Raw genomic sequence first — 25,251 nt, 5'->3', positions numbered from 1 at the left:
ACTCAGAGCTGTGATCAGCTCCTCCACTGTGTCAATCCATTAGCACCTTTCTCTGTGCGCTCCCCTGACTCTCACCACCCACTGCCCCACTGACTCTGGCACTCTGGTAGCACAAAGGGTGACCAAATGCAATGTTGATAAAATATTATCACGCATATCAGTAAATCAGTTACATGTTGTGATCGCAGTTGTTTTCTGGTTTTATATTGGCTTGGTATACCTGTTTTCCTCAAATAACAAGTCTTACCGGATAATGTTTCACAGAAGATGAACACCTTAGTGCAGTATATACAGTAAAAGTACACTATTTCTTTGATATTATACTGAATGTAATGTAAAAAATTCCATTTTACCATTCCTGCCCCTCCCTATTGTGTGACCAATTAACTAATTTGAGGAAAATACTATTTTGTGGCCATAATGCAGTGTAAAGCCCTGGGGCATGCTGGAAGAAAACAGATTAGCACATTAGCATTGTAGGGGTTGAATGAAGACTTCTGGCTCTGCCTCAGGCCCCGCTGGCTGTTAAAGCAACTGCTGCTCACTGACATCAGCAGAGAATTATCTGTCTCTTTTTCCTAAAAAAAAAAACACAGGGCTTTTAATATCAAACTGTCACACTCTGGTTTTATGCATGTTATTGTGGAACTATACATTTAATACACAAGATCCACAAAAGTCTGGCTTTCTGGACCTTATTTGCAGAAAGCACCAAAATTATAAGCTTACAGCATCCACTTTACCTAATACATTTTTAATAAAACTCTCATTTTACAGCAAGCACTTTCCAGTCTGCTGTCTAATTCCAGAGTTCTAAGAATTAACAGGAAGCTCTGTTAGTCGTCTTCTTCTCTGCCCTCTGGGCCTATATGCAGCCACAAATGAGAACACACAAATACAGTACATCTTTAAAGTACTCTTCTCTCTCTCTCTCTCTCTCTCTCTCTCTCTCTCTCTCTCTCTCTCTCTCTCTCTCTCTCTCGCTCTCTCCAGGGATATTGACCCTGCCAGTTAAGTTCTGGTTGGCTGCGCTCTGCAGAGATGTTGGGACTGTCAGAGGAAATATACGGTCCTTGTCTGGAACCCAGGTGTGCTGAGGCAAAGTGTTAAATTTGGTCATTACTCTTGTAATAGTGCTTTTATGTTTCGTTCGCAAGGGTCATGTGTGCAACAGCCGCAGCAGGGCTTTGTTGAAAGGGCTGCAGACAGAGACGTAGGCATGGATTGTCAGGAGGATCATATTAAAACAGCTTCCTATGTCCATGAAGAATGTTGAATGTCAATCTACAGACCCTGTTGCAGACCTGAAAGATTTGATATGTTTAAGATAAAAATTAACCCTGGGTGTGAAAATATGGTGATACAGCACGGCTTTTGAGGCATGTTGGACAAATCATCTGTACATGCATTTTGTCTGTGTGTGTGTGTTTACTCACATGCAGCAACATATGCATGCATATGTTGATTTGTACGTGCCGACTGGGCTGGAGGCAGGGCCAGGGGGAGGAGACGGCAATTCTAACGGCTTTTTGATGTAGATAGATGGCTTACAGATGGCACACTCAATATATTCAAATGAGATATAAAAATAGGGGAGGGTCTATCAATACAAGGATGGATCCAGTTGTACCCTCATGTGACTAGAATGCATTGATCAGTCAACCGACAGGGCACATTTTGAGTGCCACAGTGGACTTATTGAAATGTCTATAAGTGAAACAGATGGTTTTTTAAACTTCAGTGTTCTGTAATGACCCCAAAAACTTTATTCTGACACTTAAGAGAGATATTTTAAATGGCTGTGGAATAACACTAAATGGGTCTTGACTTATGATAACTCGGTCTGTTTATTGGGCGGAAGAATGCAGAAACTGTTATTTCATGCAAATTGTAGCTTCTTAGGAAGTTAGAATAGCATATTTTAAAAGATAAAAGAAGTTATTATTCGCTGCATGTTTTTGGTTGTTTGATAACTCTACCTTGTAAAACGCTTGTGAAAATGAAATTTTAAAAAATGAGGCAATTCATACATTTGTAAAGGTGCAGAGCTGCAGTAGACACCAAATGAATACAAAGGCTTAATTTGTGCTGTAATTAGGTATTTTGTGTTGACAGTTACACTGTAAGAGATCAATACATGAAACATGAATATACAAATGAATGTAAAACCAGCACATAACAAAGCATAATACTAGGATATCCACCATTGAAAACAGCCTCTGGTGGTGGTATTACAACTCTCTAAGATCCAGCAGTCTGGACAGTTTGTGTCTGAAGAGATAATCCTCTTCATTCAGCCATCTCAGTCTGCAGACAATATCCTGGAGGTAAGTGTGCCGACACATTCCATACTATAATGTTCGACCGATATAAATTGTATTTACTCACGTTTCACCTTTAACACTGGGCTGGAAAAGAAGCCCAAAATGCGATTATGCACATGAAGAATTAATCCGGAGATGAGCATAGGGTAATGTATGGTAATTATCCAACAGGATATTCTTACATAGCGATTAGCATATCTGGGAGGCCAGACAGGGATGGGAGGGCAGTCTGAGAGGAAGGAAAGGACACAGCTGCTGATAAGAAGCCCAGTTTGTTGGTTTGTTTTTTTTATGTTGATTGAAAATGTGGATAGTCACGGCTACAGGCATGTATACGCACTCCCTTCTCTCTGTTCTTCTCTATCTTATGTGCACATACACAGCCTCAGATGAGAATGGACATGTGGAGGTACTTGCACACACACACACACACACACACACACACACACACACACACAGAGAGAGAGAGAGAGAGACTCCTATCAGGAAGATAGGGAATAAAATTAAGAAGGGAAAACCTGGATTTGAGAAATAAACACTGCTCACCGCCTACTAGGAAAGATGAACTTGTGTGTGTGTCAATGAAAATACATATATTTAATCACACAGAATTGTATAACAGACCAACAGGTGTGCTCAACATATGACTGTTATATGTATGTATGTATGTATGTATGTATGTATGTTATAATTAGTAAAAAAGTCAGTTCAGAATGTATGGATTCTTATTCAGGCCATGCAATTCATGCAATAATGTGGCAGGTATAGGACTGTGGAAAGACTTTAGTATAAAGGAGGGTTATGACAATAGGGATTTGACTTATGACTATGTGATGCTTTGACTGAGGGTTTGATGATCTGATTAAAGGCTCTTGGAATTTAAGAAAACAGCCGTTATACTTAAGTTAATTTGCATTTGTCCTACCTTGGTAAGACTGTTGCCTTTACATTTTTATCTATTTTTGTCAGTTTGCTGTCTTTGTCTTTCTTCCTAGGAACACCTTAAACATATATTTTACCTTCATTCAGCCAATGCATGCTCTGTTACCAGCACTGTTGTATAATACAATCTGGGGAGGAGGATGTTGACACAACAAAGAAAAGAGATCTACCATATCTCATAATTTAAGTATTTGTAAAAAGTGATTACTCGGTAAACATAAAATTATCTTTAAGACATAAAAATAAGAACATTGTTATGTAGTTTTCCCCTGTTGAAGTTTATGCATGCACAATATACATATATTCGTATGCAATATTGTGTGTCTTCCAGCAACTCCTAAGCCCCTTATTTCTCTAAGGTAGCAGTAGCAGTGTTTATGATTTTTTGCCAACAATACAAACAGGTTTCAACCTATATAATCTTTATTTAAATTTTTATTTATGTCTGCCCTGTAACCCCATTGCACTACGTGACCATGAGCCACTGTATCAATTCTGGGTTCGGTATTAAGGTGTAATCAGCCATGTAGGACACCAGCTTGCCAAGAAGCACGGCCCTTTGTGAGACGCCCATCTGTTTAGTGCACTGGGACAAGCCCAGTCCCAAAGAGCTGCTGGAATGAAAGGATGAGTATGAGAAGGCCCAGCTGAAAAGACAAGGGTGGGCGGCAGCATCAGGACACAGTCTGTCTGCAGCACTCCTGCAGTCCACTCTTATTTTAATGCAGCATGTATGACTCCCCTGCTTGCATACAACTCAGAGATCAGAGACTGACAGATGCACCGGGGGAAGCAGACAGGGATGTCTGACACATGCATGCATTCATCCTTTCATGCATGCAGTGCCTGTGTTCCCCTCACTCCCTCTAAGCTGTTTGGCTAATATTTCCCCATTGACTCGCCAGTGTACATATTACCCAGCCTTGGTGACCTCTAAGCAGGACATATCTGTATGAGCGCAGATCGATTCATATAGTGGTCTCCCCCTCCTTTCAGTCAGCATTCAGTGGATCGGCTAGGCAGAGTGGGTGCAAGTGATAAGCTGCTATAGGCCAGTCAAACCATTCCAGCAGGAGTCGTGACCCTACTGCAGTAGGGCTGATTATAGCTCACCAGGGCTGCTAGGTCTGAGAATCAAGCCTCTACACTCCAGCCTGAAATATATCACCCCTGACTGAGATCACAGCAGTCACAGAGGACATGATAATAACCAGATAGCAAACAGTGGGACCTCAAATATTGTGGTTTTTCAAAATGTTCCTGTGGCTTGAAATTATTACTATCATTATTATTATTATTACTATTTGTATTATTGTTATTATTATTAGAAGTAGTAGTAGTAGTAGTACTAGTAGTAGAAGTAGTAGTAGTATAAACTGGTAGTTACATGAATCAGTGAGCTCTTTTAGATTAAATGTTGTTTTGTTTTCATCATTATCTTTATTCCAAATGAGTAGTGTCAATTTCAGAAATGTACCATAGTTGTTGACAGTCCTGTATATTTAGAGTGCTTATTTTGAAATTTTGAATTTAAAATAATAGCTGACCATATTTAGAGTCATTTCAAATGACTCTTCTGAGCAGCCTTGAGATGTGAGGCAGGTGACCTGCTTGTGAGAGACTAGGCATGTGTTTCGTGGTAAAGAGCCCTTTTCCTCTGGCAGTAGGACCATATGCCCCCACACTCCAACAATCCCCCATCCCCTGCCCCTCCCACTTCCCCCAAACTTGCACACGAGCACGCTCCTTTCTATGGACGCAGCCTACGCCCCCACCCCCCAGCCTCCCTTTGCAAACACTCCTGATAACTGACAGCAGCTGCAGTGATGAGCACAATGCGTGGGCCAAGGCAGCTCAGCTGGCCTCACTCCCCACTTGACACCGGTTTGACCTCTGGCATCTGAGTCGTCCTCCCCGAAGGCTGCTCTGCCGCAGTCTGTCCTTGATATCTCCTCTCCCCCACATACACATTGCTCCCAGGCCCGATTCACATCCAGCAAAGGGTGCATCCTCAGGTCAGCCAGGTCAATTAAATTCAAATTGAGGATAAATGATTTGTAAATCATGTACAGCTAGGGAACTAATGCACAGAAGAGGGAGAGAGCACTCCTGCTTCTCAGTTGAGAACTTAATATAAAGAAATATTTATACCAAGTTCCCCCTGGATGCTTCATCAATATTTGCTTGTTGACTTTCATCTACTGACTCATAGACAGCCTTACAGTCTCTCCCTGGTGCACAGATCCATACTTGCCCTCCCTCCACAAACTCACACACACACTCCCATATGTGCAAGGGCAGCATCGCCGGTGTATCCAGTATGAGTGAGAGTGAAAGGCTTGTAATAGCTCTCCTCCCTGAGGGGCTGAAGACAACAAGGAAACCAAACAGAAGCTGATGCTGTCACAGAGCAGAGGCAGAGGAGGTGAGGGGGGTGGGAGGAGGGGGCTTATCGCGCCCCTTTGCCATTCTGCTCCTTTACAACTTTACAAAATAGCCTTTTAATTTGCTGCAGTGTCTGGGGTGTCTGAATTGTGCCTACATCAATCACCATCATCACTGGGGCCGTGGGCACTCTAGTCCCTTGGGCCCTCTCACTGAACAGCCCCTCAGGCAGAACACCCTCTGTCCCCTTCATATGGGGTACGTTTCCCCTTCTGTGTGTCCCTTCCCTTCTCTTGCTCCCCTACTCCTCCTCACACCTCGTAGTCACTCATGCAAACAACGTGATACCGCCTTAACCCCAGCGCTCGCTGCACTTGACACTATCATTTTAACAGCTCTTGATAAGTATTGTGCATGGAATGTAAGTCACGCTGCTTCTGTCCAGCCTTGAAGCAGTGCTTTCTATATTCTAGCAGAAAAGACCCATGATCAGCAGGATTGATTTTTTGACTGATTTCCACAATAGCTCTTTGATTATACACAAGGGAGTTTTTACATTAACTTAATACAGACGTCTCTCTCTGGGCGGCTATACTTTGGAGGAATAATCACAGATCCCTCTTGTTAACTATTGGTACTGCTATAATGATAACAGTGTCAGTGAAAACCATCACTAATATTAATTCATAGGTGTTAGACTGAAATCCCTGATATGATTTGGCGGGTCAGTGTACAGGTGGTCTGCATGGATTACAGTAGTGTGTGTTTTAGTGTATGGTATGGAGGAGCTACCTTTCTGGCAGAGTGTACATTTTGTTGCCTCTAAACTTGACCACCATATTCACCTTTTGATGCTATTGAATAAATGGGTAATAACCCAGTAATTAAAAGTTGAGGAATTGCTTTCTTCAAGCCCACACTGTATGACAGTATCCCTGTATTCCCCTTCCATTTATCTATGCCTGTATTATGCTAATGTGGGCTGTTCAAAGACAGGAGCTGCGTGTTGTATGCTGAGCACTGCAAATGTCACGCCTAGCTGTTCCACTTCTCAGCTGTAAAAAAAAATATGAAGGCAAGAGGTCAGTGTTGTTTCTGAACAGAAAAGGTGTAGGTGGTATGTTCCTTGGCCAGAAATTCAGATTAAACTGTGCATAACATCAGTCACTGCTTTACCACACATACTCACTTTATCAGGTACACCTATAGCTAAAAACTAATGCAGCCTGATATAACGGCCCTGCAATAAATCCTTCACGGAGGTTGTAATGTTCAGTTTTTGTCCAAACTGTTTCAGCAAGATGTTTCATTTTGGAGGCTGGAGTTTGTGATGCTATTGAATCATATTGTGTTATACTGAAGTGTCCCTGATATATATAAATGATAAACTAAATATTAGAAACAACCCACAGTGTTACACAACACATGTGGGTAAGTAAGTCTTTATTGGATTAACCCTTTAATGGTAAAAAAAAAAAAAAGCTATGTAAATGTTATTGTTAATGTTGTTTTTTAAAGATGAATACATTTTCTTAAAGCAAGGTCAGACATGCTTATCTGTGTTCCGGGGTTGAATGATGGATCATATTTTTTTGTATTCCTCAAATGATTGCTGACTTGTATTCAAACACAAGACAACTAAGGATTTCCTAAATGATACGCTTCAATTTCAATGATTGTCCTCTGAAAGTAAACTTAAAAATCTAAGTAAAATTTTAAAAATATGAAAACTCAAAACAGGCCACATGTTAGGAGAGCTTTTTTCTGCCAGTAACTTCCTGGAAAGAAGCCTTGATAAAGAAACAATAGTGCCTCCTTGATTATTTTTTTTTTTGCCTAACGCCCAACCGAGATGCTCACTCGGGCTGAGCTAAATACAATTGAATTTTTTTTAACAAGATATCAGTAGAGAAGACTATTAAAGGAAGTGAAACTGGGGACCATTACATCTTTAATTTTAAACTGATAGGATGATATCAGGGAGACTGACAAAGAGTTTCCTTTAATTTTGCCATGTGTAATCTTCATCCTAGTAGTCTTTACGCAGTTATGTTATTACTTTCCTTAAGTAAGACTCTGATTGAACAATGGGGACTCACGTTAAGCTGCATCCAGCATACAGGGACTGAATAGGTAAAGAGCATCCTGTTTCACAGTAGGGAGCTCTGGCTGCCAGATGTATTTGTCATGTCATACTGTGTGTTGCCAGGTATTTTCCTCCTCCCTTTAACTTTCCCATTCCACCACTGGCTAATCACCTTTAATTGACTTTAATTAGCATCTAGTAATTAATTTTGTTTTCTACAAATTATTTGTATGAATGGTCCCAGTGGGTGGCCAGTTCATCTCGTTAGGGCCAATTAGCTGCAATTAACAAACACTAATGACATGCTTTTTTCCTTCCAAAACAAACAGTGCGCACCCTGCCAGATTCCAGTGCTGCACAGAGACCTCTTGTGTGTTGGAGTGGTTGCAGGGGGCCAGCTCACTGGGCAAGCCTTCTAATCAACACCTCTAATGAAGAAACGCAAACCCAGAAGAGGCGCGTATCCACCCAACTCACCCTTAGGATATCACAAAGATGCTTGCTTTCCCCTCGGGTCTTTTCATTGTCACCCACTGTCACATTTAGGCGAATGAGGTCAGGTTTGAGGGACAGAATGTCTGAAACATTTACTCTTATTATTATTATTAGTGTTACATTTATTGCTGGACAGTTTCTGTAGCTGAATGCTTGGTTTTGCTCTCATTCAAACATACTTCAAACAGAGAGATACAAAAAGAAAAGAATAAAGAATTTCCCTCATTATTCAGTTGTAGATCAGAAACTGCCTGCTGTAGTTTGTGTGTCTCCAGACCAGTGATAAATCCGAAAGAGGTTTCCAATTAGACGCATGTCAAGATTTTCTTATTATAATCATTTATAAATAATAATTTTAAAAAATTACTTTGAGCAAAGGAAACAAGACTGGCTGAGTTTTGTTGTATTTGTACAGTTATTAATGTTCTTGATTCTTTTTTTGGCTGTCTGAACTTTGTACAACTAAATTACTAAGTCTCAGCTACTAGACAACTACATCTCTCACATCTGACAACACCTTGCAAATCTCAGGGCCGACAATGTCACATGAGGCACTCTCCTTTGGAAGTCTTCCAGGCAGGGATTTGTGCACCACTATTGTTTTTAAGTGATGAATTCAGCTTGAGAGTGAATGAATGAATAAAAGCAATGTGATCTAACCTAAACCTAGCAGTTGTTTGGCAGCTGCCTCAACTTCATTTTAAATAATTCACCAGAAGATGCGAGATCACACACATTATTTTTCTCTTCATGCTATAATGCTGTTTGATTCTTTTATGTATTGTCACCATTCAAGAGTTCATTTAGGTGCTCAAAGTGTCTGCTGTCAAACAAAACTTATCAGTTTACACAGTCATTTTTGTCCAATAAAAAATCTGAAACTTTGTTGGCTCTTTCATGCAGTGTGCTCAGTTTTGAAACTTTTTCTAGTTGACAAATACATTGGTATTGTTGAATGAAAACCTTGTATTGCCAAACCCTTTTAAAGGATTATTATTCATGCTTACATTCATAAGGAAAATGTTTAGATACAATAAATGAGCTTCAATGAATCAAGAAGCCTTTATCTTGTTTCCATATTTTATTTTTTTGTTTGTTTGTTTGTTTGTTTGTTTGTTTATTTTATTGCTTGTTGGATTAGTTGATTTTGATTATTGTTCAAAAATGTATTAAAAATGTACAGAACCAGGTAGGGCATGCATCTGTTTTATCCTACAAATCAGCTGCCAAATAAAACAGTGAACAGTGAAAGTGACAGGCCGGCGACTTGCTGATGTAGCCTTTTGCATTTCTGAGCTCGTGATGAGGTCTGACAAAAACAGAAAATCTGACGTACAATTTTACACAGGCGGGAGTTTAGATATCAGGCACTAGCAGATCTGGGAAATGCGCTATCTCCTTCCCCAGTGCGCCAACACGGTGTGATAACATCTAGCAGAGACCGCCTATCGCCGCAGATTAGAACCATTAGTGATCCTTGTCCTTTCCAACGAAATGAGGAATAATGCCGGTGCACAACATTAATCTATGTGAAAAGCTTGTGTTCGGCATGTTCATCTGTCCTCTCCGCATACTGCAGGGACAGGCCTGCTGATCATTTCTCATCTGCCACTGATGCAGTCTTATGCTCCCACACAAGGCAGCCTTTTGCAAAGGAAATCATTTATTCATATGATATCATCATTGACCCTATGCAGGCTATCCTTGACAGAGAAGCTGGTTAAGAAAAAAAAATAAAATGATTATTATTGTTGTAATGGTGGAGGGTGGATTGTTCCTATTTGTTTTTATTTATTCTTTAAAGATAAAATTTCTCAAAGTAAATCGACAGCTCTTCAGGCTGTAGCATCATCGTGAGACATCTTTGAAAAAACTTCCCTTGACCCCACCATTTTTATTTTTCTGTGATTTTTTACAAAAATAGAATCTGCCTTTACAAGATATATTTCTTGTGGAACTTGCATCATGTGTTATTATAGCCAGTTTTGTCTTTTTATCGCGCTCTTCCCGGATACATTGATTTCTTTATGCAAAAGTTTAAAGGTTTAGAAGTGAGTCATATAGCCTACTCCTATACTCATCTCGGCCCTAATTTGACTTGTTAAATGTATTTCATTTCATTCTATTTCATTTTATTCTATTGTATTTTGTTGCATTTTATTTTATAATCATGCTATTTTACTTTCCTTCACACAACACTGAGGTCCATGTGGTGGAGTGAAATGAAAAGGCTGCTCATAGGTTTTTCCTGGAGCTGACGTCACGGGTGTCTTAATAGGCAATAGGCTGAGCTTTAAGAGGTGCGCTCATTACACCGTTTCTCTCAGACTGAGAGCTCATCAGAGGGAAAATGGGACACAAATGACAAGGCTGAGCGCGCTGACAGCATTCCTCGTTATTTTTCGCCACTTTAGACACCACTCAGGATAAATCGTACAGCAGTGAGTTGATGTAAGAATCCCTAAAGGGTAGGCTATTTTTTTTTCTGTCTGTGCTTGCCCATAAAAATCGCACACTTTTGGATCATCTTGATGGGCCCGCTATGATCTCCAGTCTGTAATTTTGTTCCAGAAATGCTGTTTTTTCACCAGTTAGACCGCCTTTTGGAGCCGTTGGCCACATGTGGATTGTTGTCCCGCGGAACAGAAGAGTTACATTTAATCTCACGGATGGTGATGTAATTACTCAGATTGATTTGGATACGTTGGATTTCCTGGATCATACCCAAAGCAAGGCAACGTAGAGGAGACTGGGACGTTGGAGAAAGAAACAGTACATCTCCCACAACCTTTGGCTGGGAATAATTCCAGACAATGCTTCACTGTGCCAGCTGTGAAAAGCCTATTCTCGATAGGTTCTTGCTCAAAGTTTTGGACAGACCGTGGCACATCAAATGTGTCCAGTGCTGCGAATGTAAATGCACTTTGACAGAGAAGTGTTTTTCACGAGAAGGAAAACTGTATTGTAAGAATGACTTCTTTAGGTAAGCATCTAAAGTGTTTGTGGTTTATTGTTTTTTGTTTTGTTTTGTTTTTGTTTTTAGAGAAATTACAACTGTTGTCAAATTGAATAGCTTCCTCCAGGCAATAAAAATGAAGATACATAGAATTTGACAGTCCACGGTAAGTCCCAAAAACGAGATTTCGCTCAAAATGCTGGGCTGATGGGGCCTGTAGTAAAACTAGTGGACCATGTTCTGCACAGGGCTCAATAAACCCTCTTTGTTTACACCGTGGAGCCGTTGCCTATTCGGGAAAATGTCGCAGTCATTTTGTTTTCTTTTTGCTTTTCGGGTTTTTTTTTCTCGAGAATTTAATATAAATCTGAAAATTGTGGGAAAAAAAGTTTATTTAAGAATTAGTTTGAAAAACAGGCCAGAACACGCTGTTTCTTAGTATTATAGCAACCTATACAAACAGGGCTCAGCCTTGTGATTGCTATGATGGACTTACAATTGTACTTTTATTATATGCATATAATATGCCATATAGGCCTATTATCTTTTATTATACGTATTATACTGTATAGTTGCCTTCACACAATTAATTTGATTTTGACTATTTGAACTGAAGATACACTAAACAGAAGTTTTTTGGGGTTTTTTTTTTTGTGTGTGTGTTGGTGGCAGAATAGTTGTCAGTGCTGTAAACTCATAATAAATGTACATATCTAAACTTAAGTCTAAAAATGATTTATATATTTATTGTACTTAATGCTGACTGTTGCTCTCCCTCTTGAACAGGAGATTTGGGACCAAGTGTGACGGGTGCGCCCAGGGGATTTTACCCAGTGATCTGGTCCGCAGGGCCAAGAGCAAAGTGTTTCACCTGAACTGTTTCACCTGTGTGATGTGTAACAAACAGCTGTCCACCGGAGAGGAACTGTACATCCTGGATGAATTCAAGTTTGTCTGTAAAGAGGACTATCAGAACAATAACGGGAAAGACACAATCCTCCTCTCAGGTAATGATTATGCGTTAATCGAGCCAATCAGGCATGAGACATTTATTGTTTTTTATGTTGTCAAAAGGGGAGTGGAAATATGTTTTTTTTATTTTATTACATAAATGCTAGACATGTTCTTCCCCCTCTTCTTCTTCTTCTTCTTCTTCTTCTTCTTATTATTAGTATTATTATTTTTTTATTATTATTATTATTATCAAAAGCTTCAGTTCTTATCCATTATCAGAATATTATAAACACATTTCTAAGATAGATTTGCGGCTATATTCATAATCTGTTTTAAAAATGCCGCTGTTTTTCTGGAGGGTTTTGCGGGTATAAATTTGATTCCCAGATCCTGTAAATATTACGCGCCATGCTGAGCCAATACTATATCTTTTCCTCCTCACAGTCACGACGTGCAGCGACCCAAGTCTGTCTCCAGACTCCCAGGACCCGCAGGACGACGGGAAGGACTCAGAAACTGGACATTTATCTGATAAAGATGCGTGCAACAACGAAAATGACGAGCAGAGTGCCGTCGGGAAGCGACGCGGGCCTCGGACCACCATTAAAGCAAAGCAACTGGAGACCCTGAAAGCGGCGTTCGCGGCCACGCCGAAACCCACCAGGCACATCAGGGAGCAGCTGTCACGGGAGACCGGCCTCAGCATGAGAGTCATCCAGGTAAAAAGGCAAAGGAAGGGGAAAAAGTAAACGAAAAAAAATGTTTTGGAGCATAATATGGGGGCATTTACATCCATTATCGGACACCTCTGTCCCATCCGAGTCTGGAGGGCAGAGTTCTAACAGGTCGGTGTCTCTGTTGCTAACAGACAATGGATGATACAAAACATCTTAAAAACCTTCTACACAATTGTGGCTGAAGGCGCTTTGGCGTTTTTGGACAGCGCGTTATGCAGACACCTTTAGGGAATCCGTCCTTAATGCTCTGTTGATTTTTTCCCATTCTTCTCTTTGTTCAGATAGGGGTTCCAATCCGATTTTTCTATAATCTTTACTCCCATTGCGCCCCTAAAACCCTTAAAAGCAGGACTCACTTTGCGCTGATGTCCATGGACATTTTTAAAAAGCTCCCTTGGTGACATTACCTGGTGCATCGTTTTCGTCATCGAAATGCATTAAATGGGAATTGTGTTTCAGGGGGCTAAACAGGCATCAGTATACATGGCCAACATGTGATTTGTACACATTTAAAACCATTAATTCAAACACCATTTTCCTATATTTTTGACCTGAGCTGCATTTCCATTTTGTGGCAGGTGTCCACAAGTTAAGCGAGAAAAGTAAACAACAATCACATAACTCAGCAAAAGTGCAAGGTAATCTTTAAAAGGCACATACACTGCTTGCTCTCATTTCGATCTTTAAATTATCGAAATATAAGAAATGTTGCAGTGATGCCTTCATGGCCCTGCGAGGCATAAGCCGGTAGCCTATAGGATGACGTCTTTTCTTGTGTCTGCTCTGCTTTCCTGCTTGTATCATTCATGCTGCTCATCGTGTCCTGTTTGCGTCCCCTCCCCTCACTTTGACCTAAAGGTGTGGTTCCAGAATCGGAGGTCCAAAGAGAGACGCATGAAGCAGCTGAGCGCCCTGAGCGGCCGGAGACACGTGTTTTTCCGCGGCCAGAGGAGGATGAGAGCGCTGGGAGAGAGACTGGAACCAGAGGAGCTCGGACACTTCTCCTATTATGGAGGTGAGATATGTTTCAGGGGATGTAGAATTGATAATCCTATTCAAAGTTGATAGTCTTTTACTAGAATGTCAATAATTCATTCAGTTCATCTTCTATTGAACTTTTTTTCTTTACATGCTGATATACTGTTTGCACTAATCCAGACATGTGTATGAATGCAGATTATCCTGGTGAATACTATGGCTCAGGAGGGAATTATGAGTACTTTCAAGGCCCACCATCATCCCAGGCTCAGACTCCAGCAGACTTGGGCTTTGTGCCCTCCTCTGTCCCCGCTGGCACCCCATTAGGAGTCATAGACCACCACCATCCAGGGCACCACTGTCCTGGAGAGTTGCAGTGTTTCTCTGACACAGTATCCCATCATCCTGCGGACTCACCCAGCCCAGAGCCCAATATTGCGGGCTCAATGCACAGCATCTCCAGTGAGATGTGTGGCCCCGGCACGCCCTACACCACTGTGTCCCTCAGTGACAACGGATACACCAACCAGCTGTCACAACCCTCCTCAGAAATGAGCGAAGGCACTGTCTGGTAATCAGCAGACACCCAACTATAAGGCACACTTGGATTTTGAAGGCAAATCAATGCTTTTTTTGTTTATTATTTAAATGTACATTTATCTATTTATTTATTTATTTATTTATGTATTTATTTATTTAATTGCTTGCATTTCTGTTGAGCTCTATTTAACTATTTATAAATCTCTATATTTGTATGTTGGTATAATTGTTTATTGACTAGCCAATCAATAGATTGTTTTAAATAGTCCACGTGAATTTGACTCATTAATACGTTCACAATGCTGGGCTTCATTGATCAAGCAATAAACAAACACATTTATATGCTGCAGAAAGTGTTTTTTTCAGTGTTTACAAAACCTTTTCTGCCATATATTTGACATTATTGTACCTAAAATGTTAATGTGAAGGTGCATGAAAGCGTTTTTTTTTTAATCATCTTTCAGTGTGTTAGACAAACAGCACCCACCACCCATGAGTTCTTCATGTGTAATACAAGATTTTATCATTTAATAACAGATTATGATTGTGATGTTCAATACATTTGACCAAAAACCTCTCTCAGGACCGTGGAAACATTGTTTTTGTTTATTTTTATTTGTCAGGCATTTCATTTTCATTATGTTATTGCCAACACGTTTGCCTTCAAAAGGATATCTTTATAAATCTGAAAATTTTATATGTAACAGAAAATGATTTGAGTTTACCATGACAAGAGTCAAACGGTATATATAGAATAATGGACAACTGTACAGAACAGTCAACTGTTTACTTAAAGCTCCAGTATTCAGGGGTTTGAATATCAGCATTGTGTAAAACCTCTTGATTCCGACAGACAGACCATTTAATGCAAACAAACCAAACTTTTGTAGCTGTTCTATTTATGTGGTGACTCACTGTGCTAGTTTGTACTATGTCCTCATTAAGAATACAGAAAATGCTAATAAACGGTTGCCAAATGAATGCACAGCAGAACCCTGCAACTTCAGTTGTGAGACGCAGCACTTTTAAAAGTGTTGGATGTTTGTAGTAAAAACAGTTAGCCAAACAGCCAAGGCACAATGGTTTTGTCCTTATGGATCAAAATGTCCAGTTATTTACATTGATGGTCCCATACACTGCCAGCAGCAGCAATGTTTTTTTTTTTTACAGGAGATATAAATGATTGTTCCAGTTAAGTTTATGAGACAGATGTTTACGACCATTCACTGTATAATAAAACACATACCGAACATTGTTATTTGTTCATCTCTTTGGAGGGAAATAGTACTTGTTCTTTCAAGTATGACTGATTCGTGATTTTGTAAGTATAATAAACAGGGATTTGTTAAGAGACACTTTATATATTGGACATATTTTTTTTTACGGGCTAAAATTATTATATAAGGGGATCCTTTAAGGAAACAAATATTTCCAGACCTGTGTTAACTTTAATGAATAACCCTCATATATCATCCTGCTCTCAAATCTGATTAAACCAGTGGCTGTACTTTGTTATCTAAATCAATATACATAGATACTGACATATAATTACACTTAACATTACTGCATTGAGTGAAGTTTAACTTCTTCATGTTTTTATAGACAAAACATTTAGAACACGCTCTGTATATGTGTCCAGGTCAGTTTGAATGGGAAAGGCATTGTCTGAGAGACACACACAACAACCTATCATTATAATGACAACTTATTGGAGCTGCATTTAGAGAGAAAATTTCATACCTCAAAATCTAATTTATAAATATAAATATTTTGATGCTTTTTCTGGGTTGACTTTGTGAAACCATTCAGGGCTATGAGCTGCTAAATTTACAGCTTTTTCTGACCTATTCTTAATTGCTGTAACAATGAGTATTTTCTATTGCTACAGCTTACTAAATGATTTATGGTTTATTATCCAGAACTCGAATATTATGAACATCTTGACAAGGAGATTTAGAGTTAAGACTTTTAAATAACATTTTATACACAGATTTGCAGGTTCTTGGCAAGGAGATTTAAGACTTTAAATGAATTTTTTGGAGAGGCTTGCAGGTTCTCCTCTACGTTCTCCATCTGCTGCAGCTCAGTCAACAAAACTACAGCTGCTCATTGTTACTGACAGTGTTTGCTAATCCAGACAAAACATCTAGCTAGCAATCAATACACTTTCAAATCCAAGAGCAATTGGTCAGCATTCTTTTCAGATCACTTTGCAAATGTTAGTGAGCTGCTTAGTTTATAAAGTGGCTAGTGTCTGCTCTGTACTGTGAGAGAAGAACACACAACACCACTGAAGTTTAGACCTAAACTCTGTTTGAACCTGTTGGTCACGGCTTGAAATGTATTCCATTGCTGTCTTCTTGACTTATTAAAATGAGTTTATGCTCTCACCAAACACCAAAAGCAAACACAAACAAATCTGTTAGCACAAGATGCATTTCAGAGAGAAATTGCTTAATTAGAACATTACCAATGCATATAACATACTGTATGTGTGTGTGTGCCTGTGTGTTTTTTATGTTACACAGGAGTTTCTTTATATATTAGGGAACTGTCCATTTGATGCACATTTTCTGATTATTTTGGAAGCAATGCTGCAGGGACACATTTGGATATGAAAATAATCTGAATAAGTCAATCTTGTCTGAAATGTTAAGTCATACTTTAAGGCGTCTGTGATAATATTGAAGAAGATGACAGAGGAATACGAACCACTGAGCAGTGAAGCAGGAGGCTGAAGGAGCAAATCAGAGGAGCTGTTTGGGGGAGGGGCAGGAGAAGGCAAGGAGAACATGGATGTGGCTCTGTAATTTCTCCCTTAGGTTTCTGTGGGATGTTTTTAAGATTCACTTTGGATTTCACATCTCATCAGTTGGTCACAAAATCTAAGGCAAGCAACGTGATACCAATCAACATAACCCAAAGCAATACATTTTTGTAAGCCTTAACACTCATGTAAACAGGTAATCTTTAAAAAAGCTCAGGCACTGTAGTTTTTAGCAACTGGGAGTAAATAGAGCATTTGTTTGGGACTAGTTTCATTTGCAGATTGAATGTGTTAGTGAGTACTCGGCAGCAGGACCAGTGGTGGAAGAAGTACTCAGATTGTATCCATAAGTAATTCAAGTAGCAATACCACAGTGTAAAAATACTCTGTTACATAAAAGTCTGAATTCATCAAAATATAGTTAAAGTGTGTAGGATTTAGTCGCAACTAGTGGTGAGGCTGCAGATTGCAACCAACTGATAACCCCTCCCCTCACCCTCCCCTTTCAAACATGTATGAGAAACTACAGTGGCCACGAAACTGGCAAGATATGCAAAAGGCCCTCTCTAGAGCCAGTGTTTGGTTTGTTTGTTCTGGGCTACCGTAGAAACAGGACAGTTCAACATGGTTTACTCGAAGTGGACCTGCTCCCTCTGTAGATATAAAGGGCTCATTGTAAACTAACGAAAATGCAACGATTCCTTTTTTTAAAGCGATTATACAAAACATCCCAATAAATATTATATTCCATTTCTGAAAGTATTTCTGCTAATAGATCTACCTAAATCTTACAAACTGGTCCTTTAAGGTACCAAAAGTAAAAGTAGCAGAATGGCCTACTATGTAAGCATCACTAATGCTGTAGTTGGTTATGGTCGAGCAAATGTTATTTATATACTGCCAGGTAGCTTAATGTATAATAATATATCATAATTTATTAGTTGATTGTTGTTGAATATAGTTATATTTTGTATTAATCTGAATTTCTCTCTGTACAGTACTTGAGGAAAAGTACTTAGCCCGTAAGTCAATTCAAATGGTTTTGGTCTTTTCATGTGATTTGTTGACAGCAAGTAAAATTTATGACTTAAAATCACAATGTTTTTTGACGGATAAATTAGAGCTTTCTGAATATAGTCGTCAGATACAGATTTCTGGGGCCAGCTGCTAATGGAGGAACACTTGAGACACTTCTACATTTCATCAGCTGCTGGTTGCTTTAATGGCAGGATGACTATGGTGATTTATTGTCACTTATGGGTAGGTGCAGAAAGGCGGCCAGGTAGACTGGTAAAAAAAAAAAAAAATTAAAAAATCCAAATAAGGAAACAACCAGGAACCAAACCAGGAAACAAAGTAGCCAAAGCAATGTATCCAGAGACACGATCAAAAGTGAACTATCCACAGATAAGACCAAAATGAACATCCAAAGAAACAAGGGAACACAAAGACTAAATATACAGGTGAGGGGAAGGATAAGGAGACACAGGTGACAACAATCAAGGTGGGTCAAACTGTCACAATTGGTGGGAAAAAGACAAAGACAGGAAGTAAAGTAGAACAAGACAAACTACAAAATAAAACAGGAAATAACCAAAGAAAACCTCAAACTATGACATTTGACTCTACATGACTACGTTTCATCAACCTATCAATCCTAGCAGAGAAGTATATATATAACTATTTTATTTTAAAATAACAGTTCCCATGAGGAAAAGCAGGTGTCAAATACTGAGTGAACCTATGATGGTCAGTTATGATGCTGATCCTACTGGAACTGTAGGAATCAAAGTGGCACTGACAAAGAGTGACTTTTAATCACTTTCACTTTCCAGAGTAGATGTAGTTGTTTGGCAGCCACCTCCAGTTCTCACAGAGAGTGGAATCATGTTATAGAGTCATTTCTGAGAGGAGCTTTTATGGGCAGTACAGTAAATTGTGGACACACACACTAACAGTCTGCTTTCCTCTTACTGTACAGTTATCGTCAAAATTTGAAAAAAGACAACCACACCTCAAGGCTGTTTGGCTGCAGTGGTCATGCTTAACTTACTGTAAACAGCTGAACTAGCTATTTAAAATCCTACAGTAAGATTACAAATGTTAATTCACTGGGCCCTGGTGTTTAACACATCCAGCATGTGGAGGCACTCCCAACTTTTTTTTTTATCATCTTAAACTATTTAAGATAAGCCATTAAGTGACAGGTGCATGGAAAAGAGAAAACGAGGAAAGTCACAGTCAAAGGGGTCTTAAAATGCCAATTAAATACCAGTGATATCAAATATATAATTTGACAAATGCCAAAGATAAACAAGCATTATAGCTAAATTCTTGAATTAAATAAGTTCAAACAAAAATGAAAAGAAAAACAAACAAAATATTTGTAGATACAAAAATATGTTTAATGTTTTAAACTGTTCACATTCTGTTAATTAAAGCCTAAAGCCTACAATGTTTAAATGGAGATAATGTTATGCTGTTAATCAAACTAATCCCTGTTTATCTGAACAAAATGCCATGATTAAGAGAGAGATTTGCAAGTCAAACAGGAGGCCAGCAAATCAATTTAAATCAGCTGACAGTGATTATGGCGACTGTTGGATAAACCATGCACAGTAATGGTTATTTGTCCTCTGAGGAGAGATCTGTACATAGCTTTTTTAAATATATTTTCTTTATTTTATAACCATTATCCGGAACTGAACAGATACATTTTAGTCAGGTGAGTGCTAAACAGCTGACTACTGCTGGTGGTCAGATGGACTCTTTGACTTCTACTATGGCCTGACACTTGGTTAGATGCCTGCAGTTAGGCTCTTTATTTTCCTTCACAAAACAAGACACTGTTCTTAGGCAGAGTCGGCTCATACTGCTGGACCATTTACCAAAAAGAAAAAACAAACACTTTTTTGCATTCTGTTGGTTTAAAAGTCATTTTTGCTCAATGGGTTTGGAACAGTGAGCATAATACATAAAATCACTTTGTATGAAGACTTTCCATGACCTTTTATCACTCCTCCATCCTAATGTAGTGTGGAAAAATGACAACTATCTTACTGAACCAAGTCCATTATGGCACGACACTAATGGACTTCGCAACTGAAAAAAGTCCCCAACCTTTACAAGGTTGGGGACATAAAACCAGAGATAAGTACATCTTGAATGTAAGCAAGTACAGTTAAACACTACAGTAGGACAAATGACTGGATAATACTGTATTGTGATTTGAGATAGAAATCTTTTTCATTTTCTAAAATAAATCGTATTTGATTGACTTAGATTTAGCCTTTTCGTCGTTTCTGTTTCCTTTTAGTCACTTGCACAATCTGGCCCAATTCGCTAATTTTACTCTTTCTTTACTTTTTGCTCTAGGCTTGGTAGTCCACTTTCTGCATGAAAATCATTCACACATACAATTTTATAATCAATGCCCACAGTAATAGGATTCCTCTGGCCATGGGCAATTAATACAGTTTTTCCCTTTTTTTTTTCTCCTAGCACTGATCTCAAAGCTACGAGACATTGGCTTCTCCCTCATTTACATATTTATTGCATTGGACTCAAATCTGGCGAGTGATTGATGTGGAGCCTGCCTCCTGAATTTTTAGCGGCCTATTATTATGAAAGAGAGGGAGGGGGCTGCAGCACGTCAGTGTACTTTTGATTAAAGTTGAAGAGGACAGAATTGTGAGTGTTCCCCACCTTCTTTCTTTTCCTGCAGTGCTTAATCAGTAAGGCCAAGTGCTGTGATGATTTCAGAATGTTATAGATACTGACAAGTCATTCCCTCACAAAAGCCAGGGCAGATTATGTTGGTTAAGATTTTAATCAGTGTTTCACTTTCTGTACATTTTTTAGAGTGCATGATGGCAATATGATGCATTTAAATTTTTGACATAATTTCAGTTATTTTATTATCTGTCCTGCCAACGCTTGGTGTAATTGACATAGTATTCCATGCATAAAAAAGCGGATAATTTCAGATTGATGACAGTAACATTCCACACGCCTTATGTAAACAGACAAACTTTGCCAGTTTCTCTCATGTTTATCACTGACAATATGTGAAATCGACCATATATGAGCTTGCTTTTGACAAAAGTCACAATGTGCTTCACATAGCAACCAAAAAGTATCCAGAAATCAACAATAATCTCCTGAAATATAATGTCATATTGAGGCAGGAAGAGGTATTTTGCACCCAACTGGTTTTTCACAATGCTAAACATTTTTCACACTGAATTCCTTCACATCCCTTTGTGTGTTGTAATTGTAGTTTATAGGAACACTGAGACAAAGACACAGCTTCTCTCATTTGCAATCAAGCGCGTAATGTTCAAGTATGAAATAGCTCTGCTCTGCAAAATGTATGTGTGCATATGCGTGTGTAATGGGGTGGACGACCAGGGTGGAGGCGGTGGGTGGAGGTGTGGAGGGGTGCTCATCAGCTCTAGTATGTCTGCCAAGTCCACGCCTCCTCTGATCTGTACTCTAATGATCCACAAGCCACCAGGATAAATACATCTTGATCCAGAGTGAGGTGTAGCAGGTGAAAGCTGTCTTCTTCAGTGTTGAAATACTTTGTTTGTTTTAGCTTTGAGCAGCAAGCATTTACAGCATTAAATGAATGAGATACAATCTAAAAATAGAACTTAATTAGATTGCGATTCATGTGAAATGTAGGTCTTATTGCTGGGAAAGCAATCCAAAGCCATTTGCAGGTCAGTCATTACATTGAAAAGAAGAAGCAATTTTGTCACCTAACATAGAATCTTTCTCTGCCCTGGCTTTACTTGCTCCACCACCGCTTCTGGATGTGGGACAGGTTCTTGGGAACTTATAAACATATTTTATCTCTCTGATTTAAATGTTGGGAACCAGTGCTGTCAGATGACACTACTGTGTTGTAAAGCATAATAATTTCCCTGGTTGTCTGCCTTTGTCCTTCAGAGCCAGAGGACACTGGTCACAAACAAACCCGTCCACAGGCCCGATGAGAAGCAGTAAACCAACATTTCCATAGGGAGTTGGCATTCCACGCTCCACTGATATGCCTGTAGTGCATGCATTTTAATGTGGTGCACCTCTCAAAATGGGCCGCCGCTGGACCGATGTTTGCATTCAGCTAAAACTCTTGTAGTCAGCAACTCTGTGCATACTATAACTCATAATGAGTCGCCTATACTGTGCATGTAAAGTAGACTGCATGTTCTTCAGTGTTCTCTCTTCTCTTGAAGCCATCAACTTTGCACCAGAATAGTACACTTCCTTGAGTGTATGTACTGTTTGTATTTTGAAGCAGACTAAGTAGTTGCTCTAGGCCTCTTTGTAAAATTAAAATGCAAAATCAAAGACTGCAAACAAGACTGTAAGAGGCTACAGCCATGCTAGCCGCTCTGTGAGGCTAAGCACAGCAGTGCTATGAGCTCAATGCTAAAGTCAGTATGCTAACAATGACAATGCTAGCATGTGGATGTTTATAAGGGACAATGTTTACCATGCTCGCCATCTTAGGTTGTAGCTAGTAGGTTAGTTAGCAGTAAGTACCGCTGTGGCTGATGGGAATTGCAAGTTTTTGCATGCCCTCCAGGGCCTCGCTGCTAGCATCACTATAAACTACATTTACTGAAATACAGTAACAGTTGACTTCTTGCTGGCCCGGCCTTGCCCACTCTTCTAGCATGCCATGTGGACCTGTCACTGCTCCTATAATGTCCATACCAGTCAATGACCTACAGTAATAATTGTGATATATGACCAAAGACGTAGCACCTTGGTCGCTGACCTTTGCCACAATCCCATACTGGGCAACCTTCACCACCACACCCCACCCTTCCCCTTCTTCAAACCAGTCCTTATCGGGGGGGGGGGGTGCTCCATCCTCCCTCTCTCCCCCTCATCCCTGCATCTCGTCGTTGGCTCGATGTATTCGGCTCGCCACACTCCACTGGCTCCATGAATGTTAATGTCGGGACGTGGATGAGGGAGGGAGGGGTGGCTGCTTGGTAGAGGGAGCAGCTTCACCTGGTCTGCAATGCACAGCTATAAGGAGCTTTTTGCATGCATGTAATGCTTCATATTGGCTAAGCTGAGTTTCTCTTATGTTACAGTAATATCAGTGATCAATCTACAGTATCAACCTATAGCAACCTAGTTATTGTCTATACTCAGCTGCTGCATAATATGGATTTTTCCATTTGAAGATGAAAACAGATATTTCTTGAGGGAGTTTTGTTGTTGGGTCTGTCTATTATCAAAATAAAAACTGTATTTTTTTTAAATTCTTTTTAACATTTTCTTGGTGATTAGCTCTTAAGCCCTCTGTCTTCCGATGCTTTCTGTCTCTTCTGTCTGCAGCAGATTTGTCTGCTTGTGAATTAGCCCTTCTCTCTGTCATCCCGGCGTTCAGTTAGTCAGCCAGTGTTTACCAAGCTCTGACAGAATGAGAATGTATGCATTATGTGGTGATGATCACAGGGTGTTGTAATCTTTGACCCTTGTGGCACGTTTCAAACGGAGATTGAACATTAAGCCTCTCATGCAGCTGGCTCACAGGCTGCCTTCCTGCCCCTGGAGAGATTCACTGCCTGACTATAACTCTGCAGGCCGGCACCCCTGCATTAAAGATACAATACATCATTTATTTTCATTTGTGATCTATAGATGGAGATTGCTTTCCAGAAATTCAGTTTGCCCTTTGTTATTTAAGTCCATCAAACATTATAAATCAGGAAAGCCTTGAAATGCATGGGGAAATCTCACTTCACCATCATAAAACTGCAAACAAAGCCAATAGTGTGACAGCAGTATTTTACTTCCCATTAGAGCTGCAGCTTAAACCCGGCTAGACTGGGACTCAAGTAGTGTGTGATATGGCTGCATTGTTCCGGCTACTAAATGTAATGAAAATGGACTGTTTTTATAACTTATACCCTTTTGCAGAGGTGGGGAGTAACAAAGTATAAATATTACTTTACCATAGTTTTTTTTTCAGGTATCTGTACTTTACTTTATTTTTTACTTTTACCCCCTACATTTTTACACAAATATCTGTACTATCTGCACCTTACATTTTCAAAATAGGCATCTTACTTTAGTTTGAATGAATTTGAGGGCAATTATAAATGTATTTATATATATTTTCTTGCATCATTGCACAGCTTCCCATAATCAAGACGAAAGAGGGAGACTGGACCCCTTTTAAAGTTTTAGTTCTTCGCACAGAAACAGCCAGTAGAAATGTCCTTCAAAAAAAAAAAAAAAAACAAGGGAATACTTTTTATACTTTGATTACATTTCAGAGTCTCTGTTTCACTCTTACTTGAGTAAAATAAGTTGAATCAGTACTTTTAATTTCACTGGAGTATTTTTCACTCAAGTATCTGTACTTCTACTTGGGTAAACAATGTGTGTACTTTGGCCACCTGTGCCATTTTGCTTCACCCTGTGAAGTTGCTAGTAATGCATAGGCACTGGATATGTGGACATTTTGGTTGAAAAGTGGGTTTTTTACTGCCACATCAAATGAATTTGCATAAATGTCCATATTTAACAATTATTACCACAAGTTTATTATATGAACTTTTATTTATTTATTTATTTCTCTCTCTCTCTCTCTCTCTCTCTCTCTCTCTCACCCTAACTGGTCGAGACAGACGACCACCCACCTAGAGCCGAAGGATCTGTCCTAGGTTTCTGCCTTTTAACAGGCAGTTTTTCCTTGCCCTTGTCGCCAAGTGCTTGCTCATGGTGGTACTGTTGGGTCTAAATAATGTCATCAAGAGTTCGGTCTAGACCTGCTCTATTTGAAAAGAGATAACTTCTGTTATGAATTGGCGCTATACAAATAAAATTGAATTGAATTGAATTGAATAGTAGACTTTCAATAAGTGTATACATTTTGCTAATGTTAATTTAACGTTATTCTGAATGTATTTATCAATAAATAGTTCACAACTAGATAAATGAACAACTATATTTATATTGCTATGTTAATATATTTTCTAGTGGTCCACTAACAATAGATTTAAATCATGACTTTATACCTTATAATTTTGTAAATAAAAACAGTCTTTAATGTGGTC

General features: G+C 39.3%; 1 protein-coding gene across 1 annotated transcript; it reads left to right on the top strand.

The window, feature by feature from the left end:
- Positions 1-10,560: 10,560 nt before the first annotated feature.
- Positions 10,561-15,652, top strand: LOC127364449 (LIM/homeobox protein Lhx1). Its single transcript, XM_051402010.1, has 5 exons — positions 10,561-11,215; positions 11,975-12,195; positions 12,587-12,861; positions 13,738-13,894; positions 14,056-15,652. The coding sequence occupies exons 1-5, from the start codon at positions 11,046-11,048 to the stop codon at positions 14,430-14,432; spliced, it is 1,200 nt and encodes a 399-aa protein (XP_051257970.1). The 5' UTR covers positions 10,561-11,045; the 3' UTR covers positions 14,433-15,652.
- The last annotated feature ends 9,599 nt before the right edge of the window (positions 15,653-25,251 follow it).

The sequence above is a fragment of the Dicentrarchus labrax genome, unplaced genomic scaffold (genome assembly GCF_905237075.1).
Source record: "Dicentrarchus labrax unplaced genomic scaffold, dlabrax2021, whole genome shotgun sequence".
Taxonomy (NCBI): Eukaryota; Metazoa; Chordata; class Actinopteri; family Moronidae; genus Dicentrarchus; species Dicentrarchus labrax.
This window is presented reverse-complemented; position numbering and strand designations above follow the sequence as displayed.

What these genes read in the sequence shown, in the direction of transcription:
- LOC127364449 (XM_051402010.1), top strand. Translation starts at nt 11,046, where the DNA reads ATGCTTCACTGTGCCAGCTGTGAAAAGCCTATTCTCGATAGGTTCTTG. An exon ending in AGACACAATCCTCCTCTCAG is followed by an intron (nt 12,196 to 12,586) that starts GTAATGATTATG and finishes TCCTCCTCACAG; the next exon opens with TCACGACGTGCAGCGACCCA. An exon ending in ACACTTCTCCTATTATGGAG is followed by an intron (nt 13,895 to 14,055) that starts GTGAGATATGTT and finishes GTATGAATGCAG; the next exon opens with ATTATCCTGGTGAATACTAT.